This window comes from Mastigoproctus giganteus, chromosome 14 (assembly GCF_048544385.1).
Source record: "Mastigoproctus giganteus isolate SK-2022 chromosome 14, ASM4854438v1, whole genome shotgun sequence".
Taxonomy (NCBI): domain Eukaryota; kingdom Metazoa; phylum Arthropoda; class Arachnida; order Uropygi; family Thelyphonidae; genus Mastigoproctus; species Mastigoproctus giganteus.
Window position 1 is genome coordinate 23,951,958 of NC_143588.1, and position 26,741 is coordinate 23,978,698.

The 26,741-nt window shown below is 34.7% G+C and overlaps 1 protein-coding gene across 1 annotated transcript in view; it reads right to left on the reverse strand.

The window, feature by feature from the left end:
- The window catches only part of LOC150075021 (protein AATF-like), a 179,754-nt gene that overhangs the window by 134,246 nt on the left and 18,767 nt on the right, over positions 1-26,741 (reverse strand). The window contains exons 3-5 of the mRNA XM_090389045.1: positions 19,393-19,501; positions 7,185-7,387; positions 90-173 (exon numbers count right to left, since the gene is read on the reverse strand). Coding sequence (XP_090245171.1) covers positions 90-173; positions 7,185-7,387; positions 19,393-19,501 — 396 coding nt within the window. The remainder of the gene's footprint in view (positions 1-89; positions 174-7,184; positions 7,388-19,392; positions 19,502-26,741) is intronic.

Genomic DNA, 26,741 nt, shown 5'->3' on the forward strand with positions numbered 1-26,741 from the left:
AAGGGAAGAGAGAAATAATGTGCACTTAAAACAGCATGCATAAGTACATTTTCATTTTTTATAAATAGGGTAAAAAAAATTGTTCTTACTAAGTTGAGCTTTAAGCGCTTTGCCCTTTTCCACTTCACTAGTAACAGCAATATCAGAAAATTTCTGGATCACTTCTTCTCCCACTGAAAATTATATAACAATAAAATTAGATAGTATGAACCAGAGCTGTAATGCTCAATACGTTCTACATTGATATCAATATTTGTAAAATAATAAGAGAAGTTTACCTCAATATAATACATAGAACACTTCTGTATGATACGTTCTAGAAATTAAAACGGAAAAATCAAAAAACTTACATTAGAGTAACAAATAGTTTAAAAAATAATTAAAAATCAATTTAACACAATTAAAAATAAGAAAATTAATTAAAAGAATTTAACGAAAAAAATTGCAAAACGATTTTCCTTCCTGAAGCTGACAATGCTTAATTTTCTTATTTTTAATTGCGTTAAATTGATTTTTAATTGTGTTAAATTGAGTTTTATTGTTAAATTGATTTTTAATTATTTTTTAAACTATTTGTTACTCTAATGTAAGTTTTTCGATTTTTCTGTTTTAATTTCTGGAGAGTATCATACGGAAGTGTTCTACATACTGTATTGAGGTAAACTTCTCTTATTATTTTACAAATACCAATAAAATAAATCACATGCACCTATAGACATACAGAATAACAGACACCCAAAGGGTACCAAAATTAGAAATTAAACTTCTTACTTATAAAAAAAATAATTCTAACCCAGGCCTTGAACAGAATAAAAGTGAAAACAAAAGTGGCAACTAGTAGTACATCCTTAAAGAAAAAGATAACGTACAGGAAACTGATGCCAAATTACTTTATGTATTAATATCATGACATACAAGTATTCTAAGATTACATCACACAGAAGGAAACATGGCATAGATTGAAATGGAATGTTTCATAAAAACTCTAATTAAAGAAACTGACATGGGACTATCTTGTCCTCCTAAATGTTCAGAAGCCATCAAATTTTCAATTAGTGTATATAAATACTATGGTCTTATTATGAAAGATTTCTTATAACTATTCTATTAACAAGTTAATAGTTAACCTGTGAATAGTTAGGTTAAGCTATTAACGTTTATTCAAGGAAGAACTATTTAAAGTGTTAGAAGGGATGGACAGGTGATGTGGGAAGTTCTGGCTTTTTTTTTTTTTTTTTTTTTTTGCTGATGCTGTATAACTTACTTTAATGCATCATTTTCACTATTAATACTAATACTCCCCAATGTTATGAGTCACACAACGTTAGTCCTAGTTAGTGTACATGAGTATATGTGAATATTGCATTACAGGAATAAAATTTAATGATATCATAGATGAAATCACAGCAGAAATGGCATTTATCTGTTTTGTTAATTTTAAGGATAATTTTCAATGTAATTGTAATCCTTAACTGATGAGTGCTCTGAACAACCACTTGTTGAAGCAACAAAAAAAGAAGCTAGAGTAATCTCTACCAAGGCTTTTGTTGTCACAAGAAGTTATTATGCAGTTAGTTAAAGAGAAAAGGCCATTTTGAATGGTTTAGCAATAGCCAAAATGCTAAATGAGCATTTGTGCTAAAATGAGGATCATTTCATTCATGGCTGACTGAATAGCATGGTTTGGATAATTATGCTATGCAGTAACTACGTTTTCACAAGTTAGGTGATGAAATTCCACTATTGGAAAGAAAAGAGCTAATAATGCACAGATTAAATTCCCATTGCTGAAATATAATAAATAAAAATATTCACAAATAAGCAAAAATATGGTCTCACACACACACACACACACACACACACACACACACACACACACACACACACACACACACACACACACACACACACACAAGTACTGAAGTAAAAAAGCTGAGCAAAAATTTTTCATGATTTAAACTAAAATAACATATCTGTTTTTTTTTTTTTTTTTTTGGTAGTTGTTGGCTCATAGGCTTCTATGGGTTGCCAGGCAGGCACTTTGCCCACCCGGCAACATATCTGTTAAAAATGATTTCAGATATTCAAAATAAAAACATCATGCAACCGTACAGTATGGCTTATCCTATCTATTGAGTGCAACAACTTTTCAATGCCATTAATAATTAAAACTACAATATTTTCATACATACCAAGAATATTTTTCTCATTTATATCAAATGCCATTTTCCTTGTCATTTGTGACTATCAAACAAAGAGCTACTTACACTCTATTTCAGTGTTTCCCAAAGTGTGGCACGCATATCCCCTAGAGGTATGCGAAAAGTCAGGTACGTGGGTACGTCAGGGGAAGTTACGTGGCAATTTTCTTATTTTTTCAATAAAAAAAAAAAATATTGTAGTAACAAATTATTTGAAACGTATATATTTCCCAATAAATTATATATTTTGTTGTTATTTTTGTTATTTTGGTTTTTAGGAGCATTAGCAACTAAGGCCATATTGCTCCGGGAATATGCGGTGGTCATTCCCTGACCTTTCCGCATCCTCCATATTTGGTGGTGACGGGCTCGAACCCCGGTCTAATCAAGAAGCGTGTGCTACGCACTACTGCTCCTTCCCACCTGGCTACGGAGGCGCCTATATATTTTGTATGAATTCTCCTACTCAAGTTGTGATAAGTGCTGCATTTGGGTAGTTTGCAAAATTGCATACATGACCACTCATGAATCTTCGTTCAGCCTCTTATCCGAATGCATTTTAGGAGCCTGAAATGACACAATGGGTGTACGACAGCGACTGATAAAAGAGTGATTATATGATCATTAGTAGATATTAATGCAATGTGTTTCATTATTTGATCATATCACAAATGTGCTGCTAGTTAAAATAACAGGAAATAGGTTAGTATTACCACAGATTACTTATATACAGATAGCCCACTACATGTATTGCGACTAAATGCGTATTTAGGCAATATATTAACTAGGATATATATTGTTTTTATGTTTTTTTTTTTATTTATGTTTTTAAATATCTATTTTTTGTTTAATAATCAAAAGCTTTCGATAGTGTTTGGCATAAAGGTCTTCTAAACAAGCTTCCATCTTATGGTTTGCTAACTGTTTTTTGCAATTGGTTATCCAGTTTTCTCTCTGATCGCTCACTGAGGTAGATAGCTCTCTGTCTTCTAACTTCTCCACTAATGCCAGTGTCCCCCAAGGTTCAATTCTTTCCCCCACTCTTTTCCTCTTGTATAACAATGACCTTCTTCCATTGACCGGAAATCCTATCCATAGTTTTGCCGATGATAGCACATTGCATTCCACTTTCCAGTTTGAGAAACCTCGCCCTGCTCAATCAGCTTCAAGTTCTCGAATATCTGCTACCAATTCCTTAAATGCCGATATCCAGGTAATTCTCCAGTAGGGCAAAGACAACTTAGTTGATTTCAATCCTTCTAAAACTCAGTCTTGTCTTATATCTCGCAAAAAGGATTCTTCTGCTCCTATGCTTATCTTTGGTGACACTCCGATTTCTAGGCAAAATGATATATCTCTTTTGGGGATTACCCTGACTTCTAATCTCTCTTGGCACAAGCACATTGCAAATACTGCTTCCTCTGTATCTAAAAAACTCTGTTTTCTCTTTCACTCTCGGTGTTACTTTTCTTCCAAACAGCTGCTCACTCTGTACAAATCGCAAATCCACCCTACCATGGAATATCGTTCCCACATCTGGGGGTAGTGTCCCCAAAACCTCTCTCAGGCTTCTTGATTCCATTCAGAAGAGGGCAGTTAAGTTAGTTAATGATTCATCTCTAACAGAGTCTCTCCACTCACTGTCTCATAGACGTACTGTTTCTGCTGCATGCCTCTTCTACAGATATTTCCATGGGCACTGTTCTTCTGAATCGGCTTCTATAATTTCCGCACTCTCTTTCAAAACAGTCCGAACACATGCAGGCATCAGCCAACATCCATTTACTGTCCAACTTCAAACTCACAGAACCAGCTTTTCATCTTCCTCGTTTATTCATTCAACTGCCGTTTTCTGGAACAACCTTCCTTCATACGTATTTCCTGAAAATTACAGTCTACAGAAGTTCAAGTCCAATGTCAACAAATATCTTCTTTCATCTTCTCAACCTCCAACCCAAGCACAGTACTAAGTACTATAGGTTCTAATACCTCTCGTGTTTGGGGTTTACATAAAAAAAAAAAAAAAACCCTCACCAACTCACATCAGCTGAAAAAATAAAGGATTAAATGGTCTTTTTTTTTTTTTTTTTTTGCAATTTGGCCTTGTGATCCCTGAAACATGTCTCACACAAACAAATAAAAGTGCAACTAAAAAGTTTTTTCTGTTTTCATCATGAGTCACACATCAATTTTTTTTCCTCTAACATTATGGCAGTTAAAATTTAAAAGTATCTATAATTTTTTGCATCCTTTCTGAAACTGAAAACTACCAAATCACATACAGCATGAGGCTAACTTTTGTGTACTATGCCGAGGTCACTTCAAATGGTGGATGTCTATCATTTTAAATTTCCTTGAAAATTGCAACTACTATATTGTGTCAGTGACACTAATTGGGAAAAAAACAGTGTAGCAGCAAATACCACTAATCGGAGTAATAATCCAGCATCAAACGTCATTAAATGTCAAATTCAAATAAACTGAATTGGCATTAGATGTCTGGAATTCTTTAAAAGAATATTTTTTAAAAATGGGACAATTTTTGGAATTTGGTTCTGAGATAATACAGCTGCATTAATCATCAGGATTTTTTAATGGATTAGTCTGTAAATGGCAATTTGAAATACAGCTTTGGTTATTTCCAAATGTAAGGACACGATGCACATGTCAGTGAGAAAGCTAACCAATAACAGAAATACAAGAGCAACTTAAAAAATGTATATATACAGTTGTGCCCCCGTATCCGCTGATTCGGCTACCTGTGGTTAACCACGGAAAAAAAAATGAAAAATCTTAACACATATTACTCGCGTTAGTTAGTTAGTTATTTGGTTTTTAGGAGCATTAGCAACTAAGGCCATATTGCTCCGGGATATGCGGTGGTCATTCCCTGACCTTTCCGCATCCTCCGTATTTGGTGGTGACGGGCTCGAACCCCAGTCTAATCAAGAAGCGTGTGCTACGCACTGCTGCTCCTTCCCACCTGGCTACGGAGGCGCCACATATTACTCGCGTGTCCAATACGATGCTTCCCTTTATTTTTTACAATGCTGATTTTAAATCAAACAGCTTTCCTATATTTTTTTACAATGTTGCGTATGGTTTGATCACCAACATTATAATGGTTCTTTAGAGATTTAACGGATGCACCATTTTCAAACTTTTGAATAATTTCAAGTTTTTGTTTAAATGAAAGCACAACTCTTGCATTTGCCCATCATTTTCACGATTTCTAAAAAAATAAAATAAAATAAAATAAATAAAAAATAGTTACTATAAAAAAAAAAAAAAAAATTTGACACCCCTGACATAAATAATGAAACAAAATTTGTCCTTTTGCAGTGCGACAGAACACAACAATCGATGCTACGCACTAAATCAAACTAAACATTTGGTCTCTTTTTTTTTTTTTTTTTTTTTTGAGCAGTAGGTGTGAAGACATCGGGGGTTGCAAGACACACTGGTGTGCAAAAGTTAAGGACCAACACTATTTCTTAAGGTTATAACCACAAAATCTTTATCATTCTTTACTGATGAGAGTAGATTCAGTCTCAGCAGCAATTCTGGATGTCAACTAATCTGGCAAGAGGTTGGCACACGGTATCACCCCGCAAATATCACTGAAAGGGATTGATATGGCGGTCGAGGTGTTCTCATCTGGGGAGGTATTATCTTGGATGGACATACACAACTCCAGATAATGGAAGGCGGCACTGTAGCCGGTGCACACCACTGTACTGAGGTAATCCTTCCTGATGTGCATCTGTTCCGAGGTGCCATTGGCCCTGAGTTCGTGTTTGTGGATGATAACACCACATCCCATTGTACTGCAGCTGTTATATGCTTTTGGAAAGTGAGGACATTGTTTGTATGGAATGGCCTGCCCGTTCCACCAATCTAAATCCCATCGAACACATATGGAATGCTCTGGGGAGATGCCTAGCGGCACGTCCACACCCACCAGAAAATGTTCACCAGCTGAAGATGGTGCTGACAGAAGAATGGACAATGTTACCACAAGAACTTATCAACATTGTTCTAAGTATAGACAGGCGGTGTAAAGCCTGCATCAACATTAGGAGTGGCCATATCTCCTATTGAGGACCACCTCTTCCCTTTGTTCCATCTTTGGCAGTGATGCATCTTTATCATGGCAGTCAGTGCTATGTTGCCATTTTTGAATAAAGTCCCTCTGTACCAATTTGTTTCCATCGTTGTGTTGGTGTTGTTTCCTTCATCATTTCTGCACCTCATGAGGTTCCTTTGGTATGCTTTTCCCATATCCTGGCCAATCCTATGGGAAGATACAGGTAAAAACCTGACTGGTCCTTAACTTTTGCACACCAGTGTAATAGGTACACTAATCTCCCAATGACGACTTATAACGCCGGTTCATGTTGCTTATTTATGACTTGTAAAATATCTGTTTATACCTATTCTAGTTATTATTTGAATTTTAGGATTTCTGGTTGATTTTTTTTTTTTTTAATTTGGAGTCTTGAAATGTCCTGGTTAATCCAATCCTGGTAAATCGAGAGTCTGCTGTACTTTATTATTACTGCATTTAATGTTGGTAATGTCTTACTGTGTGTTTAATTATTTATCAATTAAACTTTATTATACATATGTATGTTCAAGAAAATTGCATTATATATGGAGTCAGTGGGTGTTCGCTTATATCCACGGTTGGTCTTGGAACGTATCCCCTGCGGATATGGGGGTCTTACTGTATATATAAAACAGTAAGTATAAATGAAAAAATGACAAACTGATTCCAACAACAAGTAATGAGTCCTTCTGATATTGAAGTTGTATATTGTGCTTTTAAAGTGCATTGTATATTTCAGAAAGAAATTTTCAGAATATCAACTAAATCAAATTAACTAATCAACATAAGCCAAATGCACTTTGATTATCAATGTGAAACAACAAAATTTTTTTAATATATATGTAATAGAAAATTGTATATGTCAAATACTGTACCAGACTCGGCATCTGAGTCTACAGCTTCATCAGTGGTTTCGCTGTTTTCATCTTCACCAGCAGTTTCGCTGTTTTCACCTTCACCAGCGGTTTCGCTGTTTTCACCTTCACCAGCGGTTTCGCTGTTTTCACCTTCATCAGCGGTTTCACTGTTTTCATTCCCAACGTCAGTCCACTTTTCTTTGGTCTCTTGAACATTACCACTACATAATACCAAATTTATTTAGGTACAATACATTTTATCATAAAGCCATCATTATTTCATTAACACCTACACAAACTTTAAAAACTGCTGAAGGCTCCTAAAATTATTTTTAGGGGGAAAGTTTGAAATTAAATTTCTTAAAAAAAAACTATTAGGTTTTCATAATTCAGGAATGCCTTTCTCTTTATAAAAAAGCAAGGCAGAGAAGGTAAACAAAAAGAATTACTTTTATTACATCTTCACAAACTAATTTAATGTTAATCATAAAATCAAAACCAGATCTGAATATTTAATTCTAATATAATCTTATAATCCTAAACAAAAACCACATAAAACGAGTTAAGATGTCAAAAGTGTAAGCTACAAAAATTTCTGTGCAAAATACAGTCAAAATGATAAGCAAAATATAACAGTATAATAACTAGCATTAACTAAATGGTGATACAATTTAAGCTATTAGAAGAAATTATCTGAAATAATTTTAATTTGTTCAACAAAAAACAAATATATACTATAATAATAAACATCTAATTCACAAACTGATTCATATCTAATTCATCTTCAACTTCAACAAATGATTAGCAAATGCTCTAATCCAGAGGTTTTTGAACTGGATTCCAACAGTTTGTTGGGATTCTGTTAGATTTTTAATGAGAGAGAGATAGAGAAATTTTATCATTGATTTTTTAATTTAATTTAATTTGCTCACGTGTATTACCATTTTTAATTTGTTGTTAATAATAACTATTTCAAGGAATATCAGGTTCTGCAAAAGATTCAGATTTGTAAATGGATTCCATGGTCACCTGTCCTTGTTAATTCGCACTTGTTAAAGTTTATTGATAACTGAATGTTAACAAAAAAAAAAAAGTTTCCACTCATCAGTTACTTCTTTTAAATTCAGAAACCTACCAACTTCATTACGTATAAACACATTATTTACAATAAATATTCAATGGTAATTTTAAAATTGTTGTTTTCAAAACAACAGAGTTGTTCTTTTAACCAATAAAATACAAAATTTTCAACACTAAATATTAAGAAAACAAATACAGTAAACCCTCACTAATCGGGAGTAATTGGGGGAGAAGTCATTCGGATTAGTGAAGCAAAAGATAGCCCTAAAAGACAAAAAAAAACTTAAAACACAAATAAATGGAAAGTTTAATGAAATAAGTAGTGCTGACGAAAATAAATAAAACAAAATCGCTGTAGAGCCTTTATTTAAAAACTATAAAAAGATAATAGTTTTTATGTTGTCAATTGTCTTTTTATACATTTATCAGGTGGCACTGGTGTTGCACACCAATGCAACTTGATCGTTGCTGTGAATACCACTTAAATACAGCTTCTTCCAGCAACACCTAACACCTCTTTTGGCTTTTTTAATGTCTCTATTTAATACACTGCCTTTATCACTCTGATGGCGCCTCTGTAGCCAGGTGGGCAGAAGCAGCAGTGCGTAGCACATGCTTCTTTATTAGACCGGGGTTCAGGCCCGTGACCACCAAATATGGAGGATGCAGAAAGGTCAGGGAATGACCACCGCATTTCCCCGGAGCAATATGGCCAGACAGATGTGCGGAAATTTGCCTTTAGCCAGCGGGTGGTTGGTTAGTGGAACAGACTTCCATCCCTTGTCGTGGAAGTTGATAGCCTAAATAAGTTTAAGGCTCAGCTGGACAGGTATTTCGAACGAACAGAGGGGTGAAGTGGAAGTGGTTTTTTTTTTGGCTGATGCTGCATAAGCTTGCTTTCTTGCATCAAATGCCTCTACTAATGCTGTTCCACCTATCCTTTTTACATAGCATGTTCTCCGTTTCCCTGACACATTTCCCAGTCACAAAGATTAAAAAAAAATGTCTCCGTAGCCAAGTGGTCAGGAGCGTGAGTGCAGTAGCACATGCTCTTTGAGTAGACCAGGGTTGAAGCCCCTGACTGTAAATACGGTCAGTCTGCCAACCCACACTGGACCAGCATGGCAGATAATGGTCCATTTCCCAGAGGGCAGATTATAGTCACAAAGGAACTGGATGCAAAAAATAATTTTGATATCATATACTTGGATTTCAGAAAAGCTTTTGATGTTGTTGCACATAAAAGTCTGCTGTATAAATTGGAGCAGTGTGGCATTAATGGTAAATTACTGCTATGGATAAAGAGATGGTTGATCAGGAGAAGACAGAGAGTGGTAATCAATGGCCACTGCTCTTCATGTACTAATGTGGTCTCTTGAACAACAATGGGCCCAATACCAAACCCCCAGGGCTTGGTGTTGGGCCCATTGTTGCTTTCTATTTTTATCAATGATATTGATGAAGGTATATTGGGCTTAAAGACCAAGTTTGCAGATCATACAAAGTTTGGCACAGTGGTTACAACAACTGAAACAGGATCTAGAAAAGTTATGCAGATGGCTAACGTTACTAATTATTAATGTGTCAAATTAATTATCGAACACAAACATATATAACCATATGCATGATACATTACCATGTTCATTTCAACATTGTAAGAATTTTTATAACTATGTGGTGAAACTCTATCATGCATAATCAACATTTATGGGAGGGATGGCCACTATGTAACATGGACTTATTGTAGCAGGACTATTATGAAAGCATAAACTACCAGCATTCTATATTACGGTACCATATCAGTTAACTGCGCTCACTTGCTCTCTCTCTCTCATATATATATATATATATATATATATATATATATATATATATATATACAGTGAAACTTCCCTTTAACGGACAGCCATGGGGAACGAAAATGCGTCCGTTAGAGAGAAGTGTCCGCTAACAAGAAGTCTGAGGGAGAAAAAAAAGAAAGAAAGAAAAATCGTTAAACATTTAATGTAAAATTAAATTAAATTAAATTATATACAGATTTTGCACAATATTTTTGTAAATAATATACATACAATTGTGCTATGCATATTATGACTTTATCTTATGAAAAATACATACAGTAATCACTTATTTTCTTCTGCTCCTTCTTCCGGCTGATAATTTTGTTTTCAACATTTGTTTGGAGTGAAGAAACGGTCAAAAGTCCTTCGGTAAGATACTTCAGCAGCGAAAAACATTTTTAAACGATTGATTTGTATGAGCGCTTCTTCTATTTTCATCGGTGGTTCGTCGTTAATATGTTCTTCGACATAATGACCTCCTTCCATTTCTTCATCCTCATGAGGAACTTCTTGAAAAATATCGATGATAATGTCGTTGATATCTATAGCACCATCTTCTGTAGTGAGGTTCGAGTCTATATCTTTGTAGCCAGGGTCACTTGTAGCTGAAGTATCGTACATTATCAATAGATGAAGTTCTTGTTCTTCTTGGTGCTCCACATTGCTGTTCACAACTTCGATTTTTGCGTTTGAGAAGCCAGACTTTACAAAACAGTTCACGACAGTTTGTTTTCTAATTGCGTTTACTGAAGAGGAAATCCATTGAATCGCATCTAGGATGCTGATTTTCTTTGCAAGGTCACTCGCACATGCTACATCATTCATGTTTGCAATGAGATGTCTTAAAACACGTTTTCTGTAGTGAAATTTAAATTTTTTTATTATTCCTTGATCCAAGGGCTCACACTCTGCAGATGTGTTTGGTGGCAGAAAAACAATTTGAATGTTGGACAATTCAATGTGCGGGTGAGATGCAGCATTATCCATGAAAAGAATAATTTTTCTGTTTTGACGAATCATGTTTTGGTTAAAGTGACATCCATTCGCTCATGATATCTCGTGTCATCCACGCTTTTTTATTAGACTTCCAATCAACATTCAAGATTCAACTTTATGCCCTTGAAACAACGAGGATTTTGTGGTTTTCCTATAACAAGAGGTTGTTCAAAGTCTCCCAGCATATTTGTACACAATAGTACAGTAATACCCCGAAGTTACGCGATAGGTGGGTCCGACGAAAATCGCGTAAGTCGGGGTACAACTTTGCATATAAATACATATAAATTTTGCTTAATTGGGACCAAGGACTAACAAAAACACTAGTTTAGAAGAAAAATATTAATAAAATTGCAGTTATTTATACATATTAATACAAAATATGTATTAAAAAAACAAATGACTTACGTAAAAATTATTTCGATGTCGATGGCTTCATAAAATCTAACAAATTCGTGTGATGACATAGCGCCTTCTTTTTTTCACGCAGAATTTCTTCGTAGCAAGCTAATAATTTTTTTATTCCTTGCTTTGTAGCTATAACGCGTTCTTCGTTGGAGTCTGTTTTCTAAAATTTTTAAGCCCTTTACAATTGAGCCCTTTTCAATTTTCAACCTGTCAAGTTTGCAATTGTCATGTGCTTTTCGCCGTTGCTTCATTTAGGCCTGTAGCACGTGCAATATCACATTATCTTTCATTTCCCTCAAAGCGTTTCACAATTTCATATTTTTTCTCTATCGACAGAGGCGGACTGGCCATAAGCCTTACTGGGGAAACCCCGGTGGGCCGGTGTGATTTTGGCCATAAACCATAGTATGAGGCCACTATAAATTTTCCTGGGTAAGAATTTTTGACTCAGTCCGCCTCTGTTTATCGATAATTGCTTTTCTTTTTCTCTCTGAATCTGCAGTGTCTTCACCAGTACGCTTCCTTTTCACACCTTTTAAGTATTTTACTCATTTTTAGGGAATAAAGCACAATTACAAAACGAGGAGGCACGCTTGATACGCATAAACAAAGCTGCGCGCATGTAGCAACTGAATAAACAACACCATAAAGGCAGAGATACACTATTAACACCTCACATTTCTAGGGGTTACTACCATAAAACAATAAAAATCCAGTTGTGTTTCTGCTAGTGGAATCTGTTATAAACTGGTAGTAAACTCGATCTAATTGCATACCGATAGCTGGAATTGTGTTGGTTTTTACGTTATTATGGTGAAATGTGTTTCCCCTTCACTGATATAAAAAAACATAAAAGCAGCAAAGTTGAATTTTGTTCATCTTTCGCTCTCATTCTCCGCCGTCGCACCGTATATCGATAACATATGAAAAACGACCTTGAAGATAGTGGGCAGCAGCGTTGCCAAACGAAAAAATCAAGAACCGTGTAACTCAGAGTTCGCGTAAGTCGGGGTAGCGTAAGTCGGGGTATTACTGTACAGTCAAGTGTTCCTTAGAAATTTTTCCACCCTGGCACTTTTCGTTTTTTAGACTCATTGTTTTTTCAGGAAGAACTTTAAAAAACAACCCTGTTTCGTCACAGTTGTAAATATCCTTAGCTTCAAAATCACGACATAAATCTTCCAATTTGACGGTCCACTCTGTTACAACCCCAGTATCAACAGATCCACCTTCACCACTTACAGTTTTCCAAGAAATTTTATGCCGAGTTTTGAACTTGTCTAGCCATCCCACAGAAGCTTTGAACTCATTTACTCCCATAGATTTCGCAACCTCCAAAGCCTTTTCCCTAATAATAGGCCCATTAATGGGAATTTTTTTAGCACATTCGCAACAAAACCACTCATACATAACATTGTCAATTTGAAGTCCAACAGTTTTCGGAAATGATTTTTGAACCTGATCATTTCCATGTTGCCAAAATTGTTTGAGCAGTTCATTTTTTTTCTTTAGGATGTCCCTTACCTGCATCTTCCCGATTTTGAATTTTGCAGCGAGAGTGCGAACACTATTTTTTTGCCGATCATACGCATTAATGAGTTCGACTTTATCTTTTAAAGTTAAATGTTTACAAGAAGACATTGTGCACTTCACATGCACATGTGAAGTGCATCTGAACAAAACTGAAAAGACGAAAGGCCGACCATATTTCTCCCCCCTGCACACACCGAATTCATCAGAAGTTTTACACGTGCCTTAAAATTCTTGAAAAAGGGTTTAGAACCGCGACGTAAACCTTGATAAAATTCAGAGAATCGGAAATAGAAAATAAACACACGATTGAGGCAATACGTGGAAGAAAAGTTCCTAGAAAAAGGGCCGTAAGCTCGCCCGCTGTCCGTTATGGGGAGATCAAATTAAGTGCTAATCTAAACGAAACAGTGCAGATTGCCTGTCCACGTCCGTTACAGAGAATGTCCACTAGACAGAAGCTGCAAACACGTTAAAACCAATAGAGGTGAGTTGGGGAATTTGAAAATGTCCGTTGTAGAGAGATGTCCATTAGGAGAAGTTTCACTGCATATATATATATATATATTATATATATTTGATAGTATGAACCAGAGCTATAATGCTCAGTATGTTCTATGTTGATATCAATATTTGCAAAAGAATAAGAGAAGTTTACCTCAATATGATATGTAGAATACTTCCGTATGATACTCTCCAGAAATCAAAACGAGAACAATTTTTAAAAAAATCAAAAATCTTACATTACAGTAAGAAATAATTAAAAATCAAATGAACACAATTAAAAATCAATTTAACGCAATTAAAAATTAAGTCAAAAATTAATTTTTAATTGTGTTCATTTGATTTTTAATTATTTCCTACTGTAATGTAAGATTTTCGATTTTTTTAATTGTTTTCATTTTAATTTCTGGAGAGTATCATACAGAAATGTTCTACGTATCATATTGAGGTAAACTTCTCTTATTCTTTTACAAATTATATATATATAAAAAAAATTTTTAAATTCAGGTTAGTAATAAATAGCAGCATTTCATACTTGGTCTGCATTTTTCCTATTTAGACCTATGATAAATAAAGAATATTTCTGAAATTTTCAACAGAGAAATTGAGGAAAACGCTTTTTTTGAAAGGTAGCTGGCGTTTCAGCTATGTGAATGAGGCACATGAAGAACACAAAATTGCTAAAATTTACTGTGGTCCCAAAGAACCCCATGCCTACTTCATGATTAAATTTATTCAAATCAATCACTTCCACAAGAACTAGATTTGTGTTTACTCCAACAATAACTAACTTTCTAGTTGAAAGTAAATATCCACACATCTGTTCTGTAACCATCCTATTTCAATTTAAATTTACATCTCCTTGTGTGTCATCTGAGAAACAATAAATATGCCATCAGCATTTAGCTTACTTAACTCTTTTAAAGCCTGATACATTTCAGGAAGAACATTTGAAGAACTCAGGAAGAACACATGATTTCAGGTAAGATACATACACAATCACAGTATTTCTTAGTAAGATACCCTTTGATGGCCACAACTAATCTTGTTGCTCTTCTCTGCACTCTTTCCAATAGATCAAAGTCCTTCATAAAATGAGATTTCCAAACCTGTATGCAGTATTCCAGATGTGGCCTAGCCATTGCCTTACACAAATGGATAATCAACTTTGCCTCTGCTGGCAAAGTTCTGGTATATCACTATTCATGAGCTGTTCTAGAAATCTGTTTGCATTACTCAGAGGATATGTTAAACTGTACAATTATCCATAAATCTTTTTTTCCTATCAACTACCTTTATATTGGTGCTACCAAATGGTATATTATTGTAGGACTGATGCTTCTCAAATACCTTACATTTATAATGTTCAACCTCAACTTCCATTTTCAGCCCATCTGCTTAGCTAGATATTCTTGAAACAGCAAACCTAACTGTTGTCACCATCCAGCCCACCTTTATATGAATTTCTTTGAAGTACAAGAGAACTTACAAATTGCCCAGAATACATCCACACCTTCAATATTCCACTCATCATGGAGAGCAGTGGCCATTTATAATTCCTTTGTCTCACGCCACTACCTATTTCTTATCCACAGTAGTTAACATGCACCTAACATCAACTGCTAGAGGTTACACACAACAACCATTAGTGTTGTACATCAAAGTCTACTGAAATCTAAGTATATGATGTCAAAATTATTCTTTACATCCAGTTCCTCATATTAGCTAATCAGACTAGTCAGGTATGATTTCCCTTTAACAAATCCATGCTGTGTCAGCTTCACAGCTCCACTCCTATCAAGATGATCTTGAATTACTCCTTTAACTACTGATTGAATCATTTTCTCTGGCACAGAGGTCAAACTTATAGGTCTATAGTATTTACTTCACCCAATGAACTACCCTTGTGAATAGGAGATACATTTGCAGATCTCCAATTTGAAGGGACACCCCATAAATCTAAGGATCCTCTCATTATTATGGCTAAAGGTTTGACTACCTATTCTGCAACTTTTTTTAATATAATTTGATATATTCCATCAGTCCCAGATAGTTCATTCACTCATAGCTGCAGCAATTTCTCTTGTACCTTCTTTCCAATTATAAAATCATTTAACTCTCTCAATCAGTATTAGACATCTGCTAACCAAGCTAACCAATTCATCCCCTTCATTCTAGTATTAACATAAGCAAAAATTTCCTTGCTTTTCTTTGCATTCAAAGACATCTCATAATCTGTCTTAGCATGCTTAATGCCTTGAGTAACTTGATTACAGACAGACTAAACTGCCATCCTGGCAATTTATAATCATCCCACACAGTTTTCTTCTTAGCCAATAAACTCATCAGTTCCCACACATTTTTCTTTTTAATCACTAAATTCACACAGTTCATCTGAAATTCATTTTGTCTTAACATTGTACAATATCTCTTAATTGGTAAAAAAAAAAAAAAAAAAAAAAGTAGCCTCTATGATTATCTTGGGGAATACTTCCCTGAATATTTCTATTAAATTCCCTGAATACATCCCATTAAATTTTTAGACATAGTAGTTCCCATTGAAAAAAGAGTTTAAGAGAAACATCTGAGCCCATTATAATCACCACCTCTGCAAAATAGTCTCTTCCCTTTACTCATGACGGTAGCTATTTCTTAGGAGTTGAAGAGCTGTTTGGGCCCAGACATCTCAACAGCAGATTGCAAACGGCTCTTCAACTTCTAACAACTTGTAGCACAGGAATTAATAAGCCTACATCATCTTTGTATCAGCACTTAGAGGAAAACAGAGATATATTTTTGTGAGCTAATAAACTTTGACCCCTCTATATTTTCATTTGTATTTAATGTTATACAAACTTAACAGGAATGTGTCAGCAACCTGCTTCAATGGCAGTCAGCCACCTGCCTTTGCCAGTTTCTTTATGTGATTAACTTTTATTCCTATATATTTTAATGGTAAAAATAGGAATGAAAACCCCACAAATGATAGCCATGGGCAGAATGTAGTTGTCACACATAAAATTATAATCAACAGCACATGATTCAGTTATAGCCGGCTTCTGACTGTGGAAATTTACTAATAGATTAAGGTACCATTTTAATATGCAGTAAACTCAAGAGAAAAAGCAAAGCTTGCATTATGGCTCATTACTATATCCCATATTGTGAAATCTTTCAAAATGAATTGCTTACCCTTGCATTTTTGAATAAGTAATGCTTTCCCAATAGAGAAGACTACTGTTACTTATTCCCAGTTCTGTGTCATCTCCCAGACAGCACAGTTTCGAGACTATTTGTGGAATATTCCTCTTCATTGGGTGGATAGGTGTAGCGAGTATAAGAGCAGACAACCTCGAGCAAAATATTTTCACAACAGAGGGAGATGTCAAAAGGTGTATGAATTAAATGTGAATGTATTAACAACATTTCAGGCCTCTGACTGCGGAATTTACTAATACTTATTGGGCAGTACACAAAAACATCATTTTAATAGGTTTTATTTAAATGATGTTTTGTATGAAGAAAGTTTAATTTCTTCTTCAGTAAACTAAAGAAGAAGATGAAACAAAAAGCATACAAAATTTTCAATAAAGTATCGTTACTATGTCTTGTATTGTGAAATCCTTCACAATTGCCTGACATTCAGTTCATGATTGTGTGAACTAAATACCATCAGCCTTTAGTTCATTCAACCCATTTAAAGCCTTTAGCACTCTACTCTGATCTCAGAGGTGCACAGTTTATATATAATAAAATTTACAAAGTGAAGTCCATTCTTGATAGGATTGCCCTTTGTGTCCCTGACTAACCTTGTTGCTGTTCTCTGCACCAGACCCAACAGAACTACATCTATCCTAAAATGAGGCTTCCAGATTTCAAGATGCAGCCTAACCACTCTCTTATACAGCAGGATAATCATCTCCTTAATAATCATTTCCTTAATAATCATCTCCTTGTCCCAGCTATCCTAGCAGCCTGCCTGCATGCTCAGAAGACTGTCGATGTAAACAGTTACCTATATTAGATATTTTTCAATCTTCAACACCTTCAACGTGGTTCTACACAATTGGTATGTTATTCTGGGATTACTGCTACCCATTGCTATTTAAATAATTTCCAATCACATTTAACAAACCTTTCTGATATGGCTTTCAGAATTTTTTTTTAGTAAAACTCACTGGTTCACCAATTGTTTTTTTTCACTCATATCTATATAGATAACATGTCTGTGTAATATTAAAATTAATAATAATAAATGTATGCACTCTGATTCAGAAAGTATATTTTAATTCACTTATAAATTATTTAATTATTTCGGATTAACAATTCAATTAATTATAATTCCAAAATTATATTATTTATAATTGTGGACTAAATGATTTTGTGATAACTGAAAAGAAAGCGAAAGAGAAATTATTGAAACTAAAAGTAAATAAGGCACCTGGGGCTGATGGAATCTATCCAATTATATTAAAAGAAGCAGCAAGAGAAGTAAGCAAACCTATGACCATAACTATGAGAGCATCCTTAGATTCAGGAGAGATCCACATTGAGTGGAGATATGCAAATGTCTCTTCCTTTTACAAAGAAGGATCAAAGAGCAAAGTGAGTAACTACAAACCTCTAAGCCAAACTTCTTTGCAGTTATATGGAAATCACAGCATGGGATCTGTTAAGGAGAGATCTTGTCTAACCAATCTGATTATTACTGTTAAACAGTAACAATGCAACTGGATTCAAAAAATAATTTTTACATCATATACTGAGATTTTAGTAAAGCGTTTGACACTTTCATGTGAAGACAGCAGTACAAATTGAAGAAGTGTGGCACTGGGAGCAAGTTACTGTTATGGATAAGGGGATGGTTGTGCAGCAGAAAACAGAGTGGTTATAAATGGGCACTGCTCTTCTAGGAAAAATGTAATTAGTAGAGTCCTCAGGGTTCGGTGCTCGGTACCTGTACTGTTTTCAATATTTAGTAGCAATACTGATAAAAGCATATCAAGCTTAATGTCTGATTTTGCAGATGATACAAAGGTTGATAAGGTGGTTATGACAGCAAAGAATCAAGGCATACTATTGCAAGAAGACCTGGAAAATTGTTGTACAGATGGACTGAGAAGTAACAATTGAGGTTTAATGATATTCATATGGGCAACTGTAATTCCAGAATAATATACAAACTGAATGGTACCATACTCAAGGTTGTGGAGAATGAAAGAGATTGGGGGTAAATTTTACCTAACATGAAGTTCTCTGAGCAGTGCAGACAGGCTGCTAGGATGGCTCACAAGGTTCTGTCAATGATATACGGAAATTTTGCAAGCAGGGACAAGGAGATGACTATCCTATTGTAAACTGCAATTGTTAGATTGCAACTTGAGTACTGCATACAGATCAGGAAGAGTTATTTTAAGGATGTGGCTCTGTTGGAATGAGTGTAGAGAACAGTTCTGCAAATTGAACTGCTTGGAAACCAGGCACTTATGAGGAGACCTGATTGAAGTACTTAAGGCTTTAAATATATTGAATTAACCAAATACTGATGGCATCCTTACTACTTCTTGGAAACCACACACAAGTGGACATAAACTGAATTGCAGCAAAGATGTGCAATAATTTGCATTCAGCCAGAGAGTGGTTGATTGATTAATGGAACAAACTTCCATCCAGTGTTGTGGATAAATTTGAATAAATTTAAGGGAGAACAAGATAAATTATTATAAGGGATAAAGAGAGAGAGAGAGAGAGAGAGAGAGAGAGATAGTAGGTTTTTTTTGTTTTTTTTTTGGCTGATGCCATATAAGCTGGCTTCCTTGGATCATTTGCCACTACTAATATACAAATAATAAAATTTGATTACTTACCTAAATGTGACACCTAAATCTGCATTCTGTGTCAATGTTTTCTTGAAGTTCTCTATATGCTTATCTTCCACATCTAGCTCCTCCGATGAGATGTCCTCAGAATCCTCATCTGTTTCCAATGCAATATCAATAATACCAAAGAATGTATACTTTAAAATTTAATAAACATCTAAATATTTTATCATAGAAACAGTAATCATATCAAAAATGACTTTTCTGAATGCATGTGACTCTGAGAAATGAATTTTTTTATGGAATTTTGAAGTTTTATGAAAATTAAGTATTGTTAATTTTTATAAAACTTTGTTTTTATTCATGTTCATTTAATAAAGCATCTTTATTTGTTGGAAACACAGATATGAGACGACAGCATGCACTGGAAAAATTTCATGACAATTCATACATTAATGGATGCATCTGAAATCACCTTCAACATGCTGATATATAAATGTACTACAGGAAGCCCCCACACAAAAAATGTAGATATACTTTGTACTTGTAAGAGTTAAACAGTAAACAAATAAATTATATAATTTGTAATAACAATAATGTTTTATAATAATATAGAGTAGCCTTAACCTTGAAAATACATTTTGTTTAACCTCCTATCTATCATCTCACAAACTAGAACATAAATGATTGTTTGGTGTCTACAGACATTTTTTTTTAAATCACAGAATCTGACTTTAATGTTTGTTGTTAAAACTGGGCATCACTGTCATCCATTTTGTTTTTAAAAATTAGAGCTGTGCTCAAACAATGTGCTCTAATTTAAAAATTAGAACATTCCTCATCACCAACCACTTTGTGTGTTTTTCATCCCACAAAACACCAAAATGAAATGCAAAATACTACGATGGATCCAACAGAGAATTCCATACAGAACCACTTAGGTGGTATTAGACTATTGCTTAACACCGATCAGTGAGGTAAACAGCAGCTGTTATCAATCCACTGCAGGAAGGAGGCCTCCTCAACAATACACGCTGAGGGAAATGAGCCATAATCTGCCACGCTAGTCCAGTGTAGGTTGGCAGATCAACCGTATTTAGCAGTCAGCGGCTTAAATCCCGGTATACTCAGAGCATGTGCTACTGCACTCCTGCTCATGACCACTTGGCAGGTATTAAAATATATAAAAGGTGGCAAATTAATATATGAAAATAGACAAGTGTTGAAGCTTTACAAAAATTATAAGTTAATGTAACACAAATAATGATATACAGTTAAATAATAATAAATATTACAAAACAACTCATAGTCTAATAAAAACTTAGCTAATAACAGCTCCTCACTTGGTGGCTTCAAACTAAGATTGCTGTGTAAGGATACAAAGTACTGGTGAAGTTTTTATATATTATTCCAAAGTCTAAAGCTAAATGATAACATATTACTTATTTAACAGACTGGATATTAAAATTCAATTTTAATCTTTTATCTTTAGCTAGTGAAACCTATATCCCAATTTGTTCTTATCTGTTACTGTAGGTGGCCAACATCCATAATGGATTGATGGGATGCTGTATCACTGTGGTTCTTCTTTCCTCTTCAGATATGCTCTTGAAGAAACTATATCTTCAGGAGCACATTTGGAGAACTCAGAAAGAAGAAGCAAATCAAAACAAAAACAGAAATCATTGCTCTTGAAGAATGAGTTCTCTAAATGTGCTCCTGAAGACATTATAGTTTCTTCAAGAGCATATTTGAAGAGTACAGCTGAAGAAGAAAGAACCACAGTGATACAGCATTCCATCGATCCATTATGGATGTTGGCATCTGCAGTAACAGATAAGAATTGGAATAGAGGATACAGGTTTCACTAGCTAAAAATAAAAGTAAGATTAAAATTGAATTTTAATATCCAGTCTCATCTAACTGGCCAATAAGTAATATGTTATCATTTAGCTTTAGGCCTTGGCATAATATATAAAAACTTCACCAGCACTTTGCCTCCTTACACGGCAATCTTAGTTTGAAGCCACCAAGCGAGGAGCTGTTATTAGATATGTTTTTAGTAGAGTACACTATAAGGTGTGTAATATTTATTATTATTTAATCTTATATCATTATTTGAGTTACATTTATTTTTATAATTTTTGTAAAGCTTCAACACTTGTTTATTTCCATATATTAATTTGACCCCTTTTATATGTTTTAATAACTTTTGCATTTGGGGTTTTCATAAAAAAAAATAAATAAATAAAAACACACACACACACACTAACAATTTTCTATAAATTTGAGCATAGATGACTCAATTATTTAAGACAGGGCTTTTTCTTTAGGAAACTCAAAACCAGCATATCATATCTCTAAACATATTATCAAAAACACGTATTATGAAATTATAAACTAAAAATAATGCCTCAAGCACAAAAATCAGTTTTTAAACTGGATAAAGAATCATTCATGAAACTAAGTGTCACAAAAGGTTGCACAGCTACTGAAATGTTAAATTAAAACATTAGGCATTTTATGCACATTCTGCTAAACTTTCTGTTTAATTTAGAAAAATGTTTTGAGTTTTTCTGAATTCCACTTAAACAGCACCAGTATTTCATCTTTTCTTAACAGATTGCAGTACTTATGTATGTACTTTTAAGTTTTAATAAAAAAATTAATTTTTAATCATACAGTGGTGCCTCGCAATTCGACGTAACGCAATTCAACAGTCAGATTTTGTGGGCCGGCGCAAACGCTACATGATATTGCACGATAGAATTCTTTGCTGGACTACATAGCTGCGTTTAATGTTACTAAATAGCACTAAATAGTGACGGTTGCTTCATACATTTTAACCAATGGTATTAAAGAGCGGGAGTAACATTTAACCAATGATAGATAAAGCGGGAATAGATCCTACAATCGTTCAGCTACGTTAGCCGCCCTCAAAGATAGCTACAGGTATGCCGTCAGTTCTTCCTCAGTTATGAGACATTATCTCGTTAATAATCGTAGTCTGAGTTATGTTTGCTCTAGTTGTTTGTGCTAATTTATAATTCTGCATTTCTCATAAAGTAAAAAATTTTGTGCTTTGACAGTTATTTATTTTTTGAGTGAAATTTGATAATGGGTCCAAAGAGAAGTGAACAGCGGAATTAATTCAGGAAAGAAACACACTTGGTTGAGCATAGAAAAGAAGAAGGAAATTATAGATAAAGTGCAGAAAGGTAGAACAATTACAGATGTAGCTCAAGAGTATGGCATCCCTAGGTCAACCATGGCAACAAAGAGACAAGAATATAGGTGCTAGGGTGTTCGCTGGAGCAATGAAAATTTCTGACAGACACAGATCTTTAATCAATGAAGAAATGGAAAAGCTGCTTCTTACATGGATTAGAGAAAGACAGATGAAAGGAGATCCAGTAACTCAGGCAATGATCTGTGAGAAAGCTAGGTTAATTTTTGAAGAATTGCAGAAGAAAATTCCAGGATGTATCTCAGAAAATTCCAGGATGTATAACTGATGAATTCAAGGCAAGTCGTGGGTGGTTTCACAGATTCAAAGGTAGAACAGGTATCCAGAGTGTTCTCAGACATGGGGAAGCAGCTAGTGTAGATAAAAAGGCTGCAGAAGAGTTTGTGAAAAAATTTGAAGATTTAATCATGAAGGAAGGCTACTTGCCGCAGCAAATTTTTAAGGGGGATGAAACTGGGTTATTTTGGAAGCGCTTGCCAAATCAAACATACATCACGCAAGAAGAAGTGACGCTCCCAGGACATAAGCCTATGAAAGATAGGCTTACCTTGTTATTGGCAGCAAATGCACGACTATCAGAAACACGATGAAACCGTCTGCATATGAGGACCAGAACAAAGCAACGATTTTGTGGTTTAGCCAACATAAACCCATAATATATAAAATATGTTAACTTATGTATATATATATTATTGTTATTATTAGCTATATGGTACAACGAAGCCTGAGGCTTATGCTGCACCAGCCGAAAAAAAAATTCTCAAGTTACCCTGAGAGAGAGAGAGAGAGAGAGAGAGAGAGAGAGAGAGAGAGAGAGAGAGAGAGAGAGAGAGAGAGAGAGAGAGTCAAAAGTCAAAGGGAATCACCAAGAAAGAGAAGAATGATAATATACAGCTCAGGACCCTGGGTGTGCCAAGCCCATACTTACCAGATGTGAGCCCCTGGGTTTATATATAAAGAAGTAGGCAAATGAAGCAATATAAGCAATAACACCCATTCAACTCAGAGTCAACAACAAGACAGAACAGAAGACAAAAGTGATGTATGTTCCATCTCTCTCTCTCTGCACAATCAGAGTGACTCATCTACCTTCCTAAATCCCATGTGTCTTTCAAAGTACAGTACTCAACTGTGAAAAAATTTTTCATATTTCGATCCAGATTATCCGAATACAGTTTAACTGTAACCGGATTAGCAAGGGTTTAAGGTATATTATATTTTTAGGAGAGTAAAAGTATATAATATTAGACTCCAAAAAAATCACCTTTTCATAGTTTTTCAATTCTTTTTCCAAATTACTGAATACATTTCCTATTTTTACTTAAGTTAATGCACCAATGCATTGGTGATCCTTGTTCCTCCAAAGATTATGGTTTTGACATGTGAACTACACTTTTCACATGTGTAGTTCCCATTAAAATAAGTCCAACACCATGAAGAGGTGATTTGGTCATCTCTGCCTATAAACTCTTCTGCAAAAGTGTCAGACGAGCTGATGAGTACAGAACACATTTAAATAAGCATGAGTAAAAAAGTATAGAAGTGCACCATTAAAATTGCAATAAATTTACTTTTAATTGTCATTTGTAAATAGTTTCTATCACATGTGAGTTATTAAATTTTAAAGTGTGCACAGTATATACCAAGCCTGCAACCTGGCCACACACTTCCAATGGTCTTTACAGTCAATTATACTATAATATATCACTATTACCATCCTTTAAAATAACAGTGATAAGCCAATGCTCAATATGATGGGATGTGCGTTCACACCCACATTTCGTTGTATTGAACATTTGCCAATGATATACTCAAAAATAAGATATTTTATGTAAAACTTGGTAAACATCATTAAGTACTTATAAATCCAAGCTTATTCATTGTAAATAACATTTTGTGATATTCCTCAATGCACTGGCATACTGTTGCAAAACCCACACACAAAAAACTATCTACATACTCTTCATTTGAAAATGTTAACAGAATTTTTCCAATTTCTGTCTATCTCAATGCACATGATGGTCTGACAAACATTAAACAACACAGAATAGTACTAGTACCACATCCAGAGAAGAACTGAACACCACCTGAAGGCACTGTTGGAATGCTGCCATTGGTTGATCTGCGTATCCATTTGCATTGCTACATTTTGTTCGTGATATAATTCACATGGAACAGTGAAAAGTGATTTCCATTTTTTTTTAACATGTTGTGTGGTGTACATGGTGACCAGCTGTTGGACCATACATTTTCTAGCAGTGTATGATGGATAAACATTTATGGCTCATTACCAATTCACCTCTACAGCTCTCTCCAGTTCACCTCTCCTCCAAAACTTACACTAAAATCTTTCTTTATACCATCCTCCCAACTCAGGGGTGGTCTGCCAGATTTCTTTTTCCCAGTTGGAATTCCTGTGAGGATCTCATGGATGTGTCTTCTGCCATCAGTACAGATAGCATGTCGAGCCCATCTCAATTTTCTGACCTTTATGATTTGAATTATGCTTTCACTTCTATATTTCTCCTTTAGTTCATTGTTATGTAGCTTTACCCATTCTCCAGTGATTTCACATTGTTTTGGTACAAAGATTGTTCTTAGAATTCTATTTTCGAATAACTGTAATGTTCTCTGATTGTTTAGGGAGTTACAGTACATAATATATCATTCTGTAAATTTTTATTTTCAATTTCCTAGATACTTGTTTTGAAGTTAGGATTTTTTTGAACTGCTTAAAAACATATTTTTACACTCTGAATCCTAGAATCAATTTCTTCTGCGACATCAGACTTGAATTCTTGTTGACATTAGACTTGAATTCTGTTGGTTGTAATTTTCACAAAATATGTATGAAGGGATGTTGTTCCAGAAAACAGAAGTTAAAGGAATAAATGAGGGAAAAAAAGAACTGTTAGTTCTGTGAGTTTGAAATTGGACAGTAAAAGAATGCCGACTAATTGTGTCAAGTGTTCAGACTGGTTTGGAAGCAAGAGCAAGAATTATAGAAGCCAATTCAGAAGAAAGTGTCCATGGAAGTATCTATAGAACAGGCATGCAGCAGAATCAGAACATCTATAGAAGATTGAGGGGAGAGACTTTGTTAGAGATGGGTCATTAATTAATCAAACTGCCCTCCTTTGAATGGAATCTAGAAGCCTGAGAGAGGTTTTAGGAGTGCTGCCCTAGATGTGGGAACAATATTCCATAGTAGGGCAGATTTACGATTTGTACAGAGTGAACAGCTGTTTGGAAGAAAAGTAACACCAAGAGCGAAAGAGAAAATTCAATTTTTTAGATGAAGAGGAAGCAATATTTGTGATGTGTTTATGCCAAGGGAGATTAGAAGTCAGTGTGATCCCTAATAGAGATATGTGATCTTGTTCAGAAATCTGTCATCGAAGATAAGCATAGGAGCAGAACAATTCCTTTTGCAAGATATGATAGGATTGAATTTTAGAGGGTTGAAATCAACTAAGTTATCTTTGACCCAGTGAAATTAACTGTAGATCAGCATTTAGGAAATTGCTAGTGGATATTTGAGACGTTCAAGTTGTTTGTGCAGAGCAAGATTTCCCAAATTGAAAGACAGAATGCAATGTGCTGTCATCAGCAAAACTATGGATAGGATTTCCAGCTGATGGGAAAAGATCAATATACAAGAGGAAAAGAGTAGGAGAACAAACTGAACTTAGGGGAACACCTGCATTAGTGGAGAAGTTAGAAGACAGAGAGCAGTCTACCATCACCCATAGTGAATGATCAGAGAGAAAACTAGATACCCAATTACAAAAAACAGGCGGCAAACCATAAGATGGAAGCTTATTTAGAAGAGCTTTATGCCAAACATGATTAAAAGCCTTTGAAATGGCAAGAGTAATGCTTGAGTTACATTTGCATTAGTAGAGACATATAATACAAGAAAGCAAGCTTAAACAGCATCAAACAAAAAAAAAAAAAAAAAAAACCTTCCCAAGAAAGAAAAAAAGCCTTTGAAATGGCAAGAGTAATGCTTGAGTTACATTTGCATTAGTAGAGACATATAATACAAGAAAGCAAGCTTAAACAGCATCAAACAAAAAAAAAAACCTTCCCATTTGATACGTTCATTCATCCCAAATGTTTGTCTAGTCCTGCCTTGAACTTATTTACG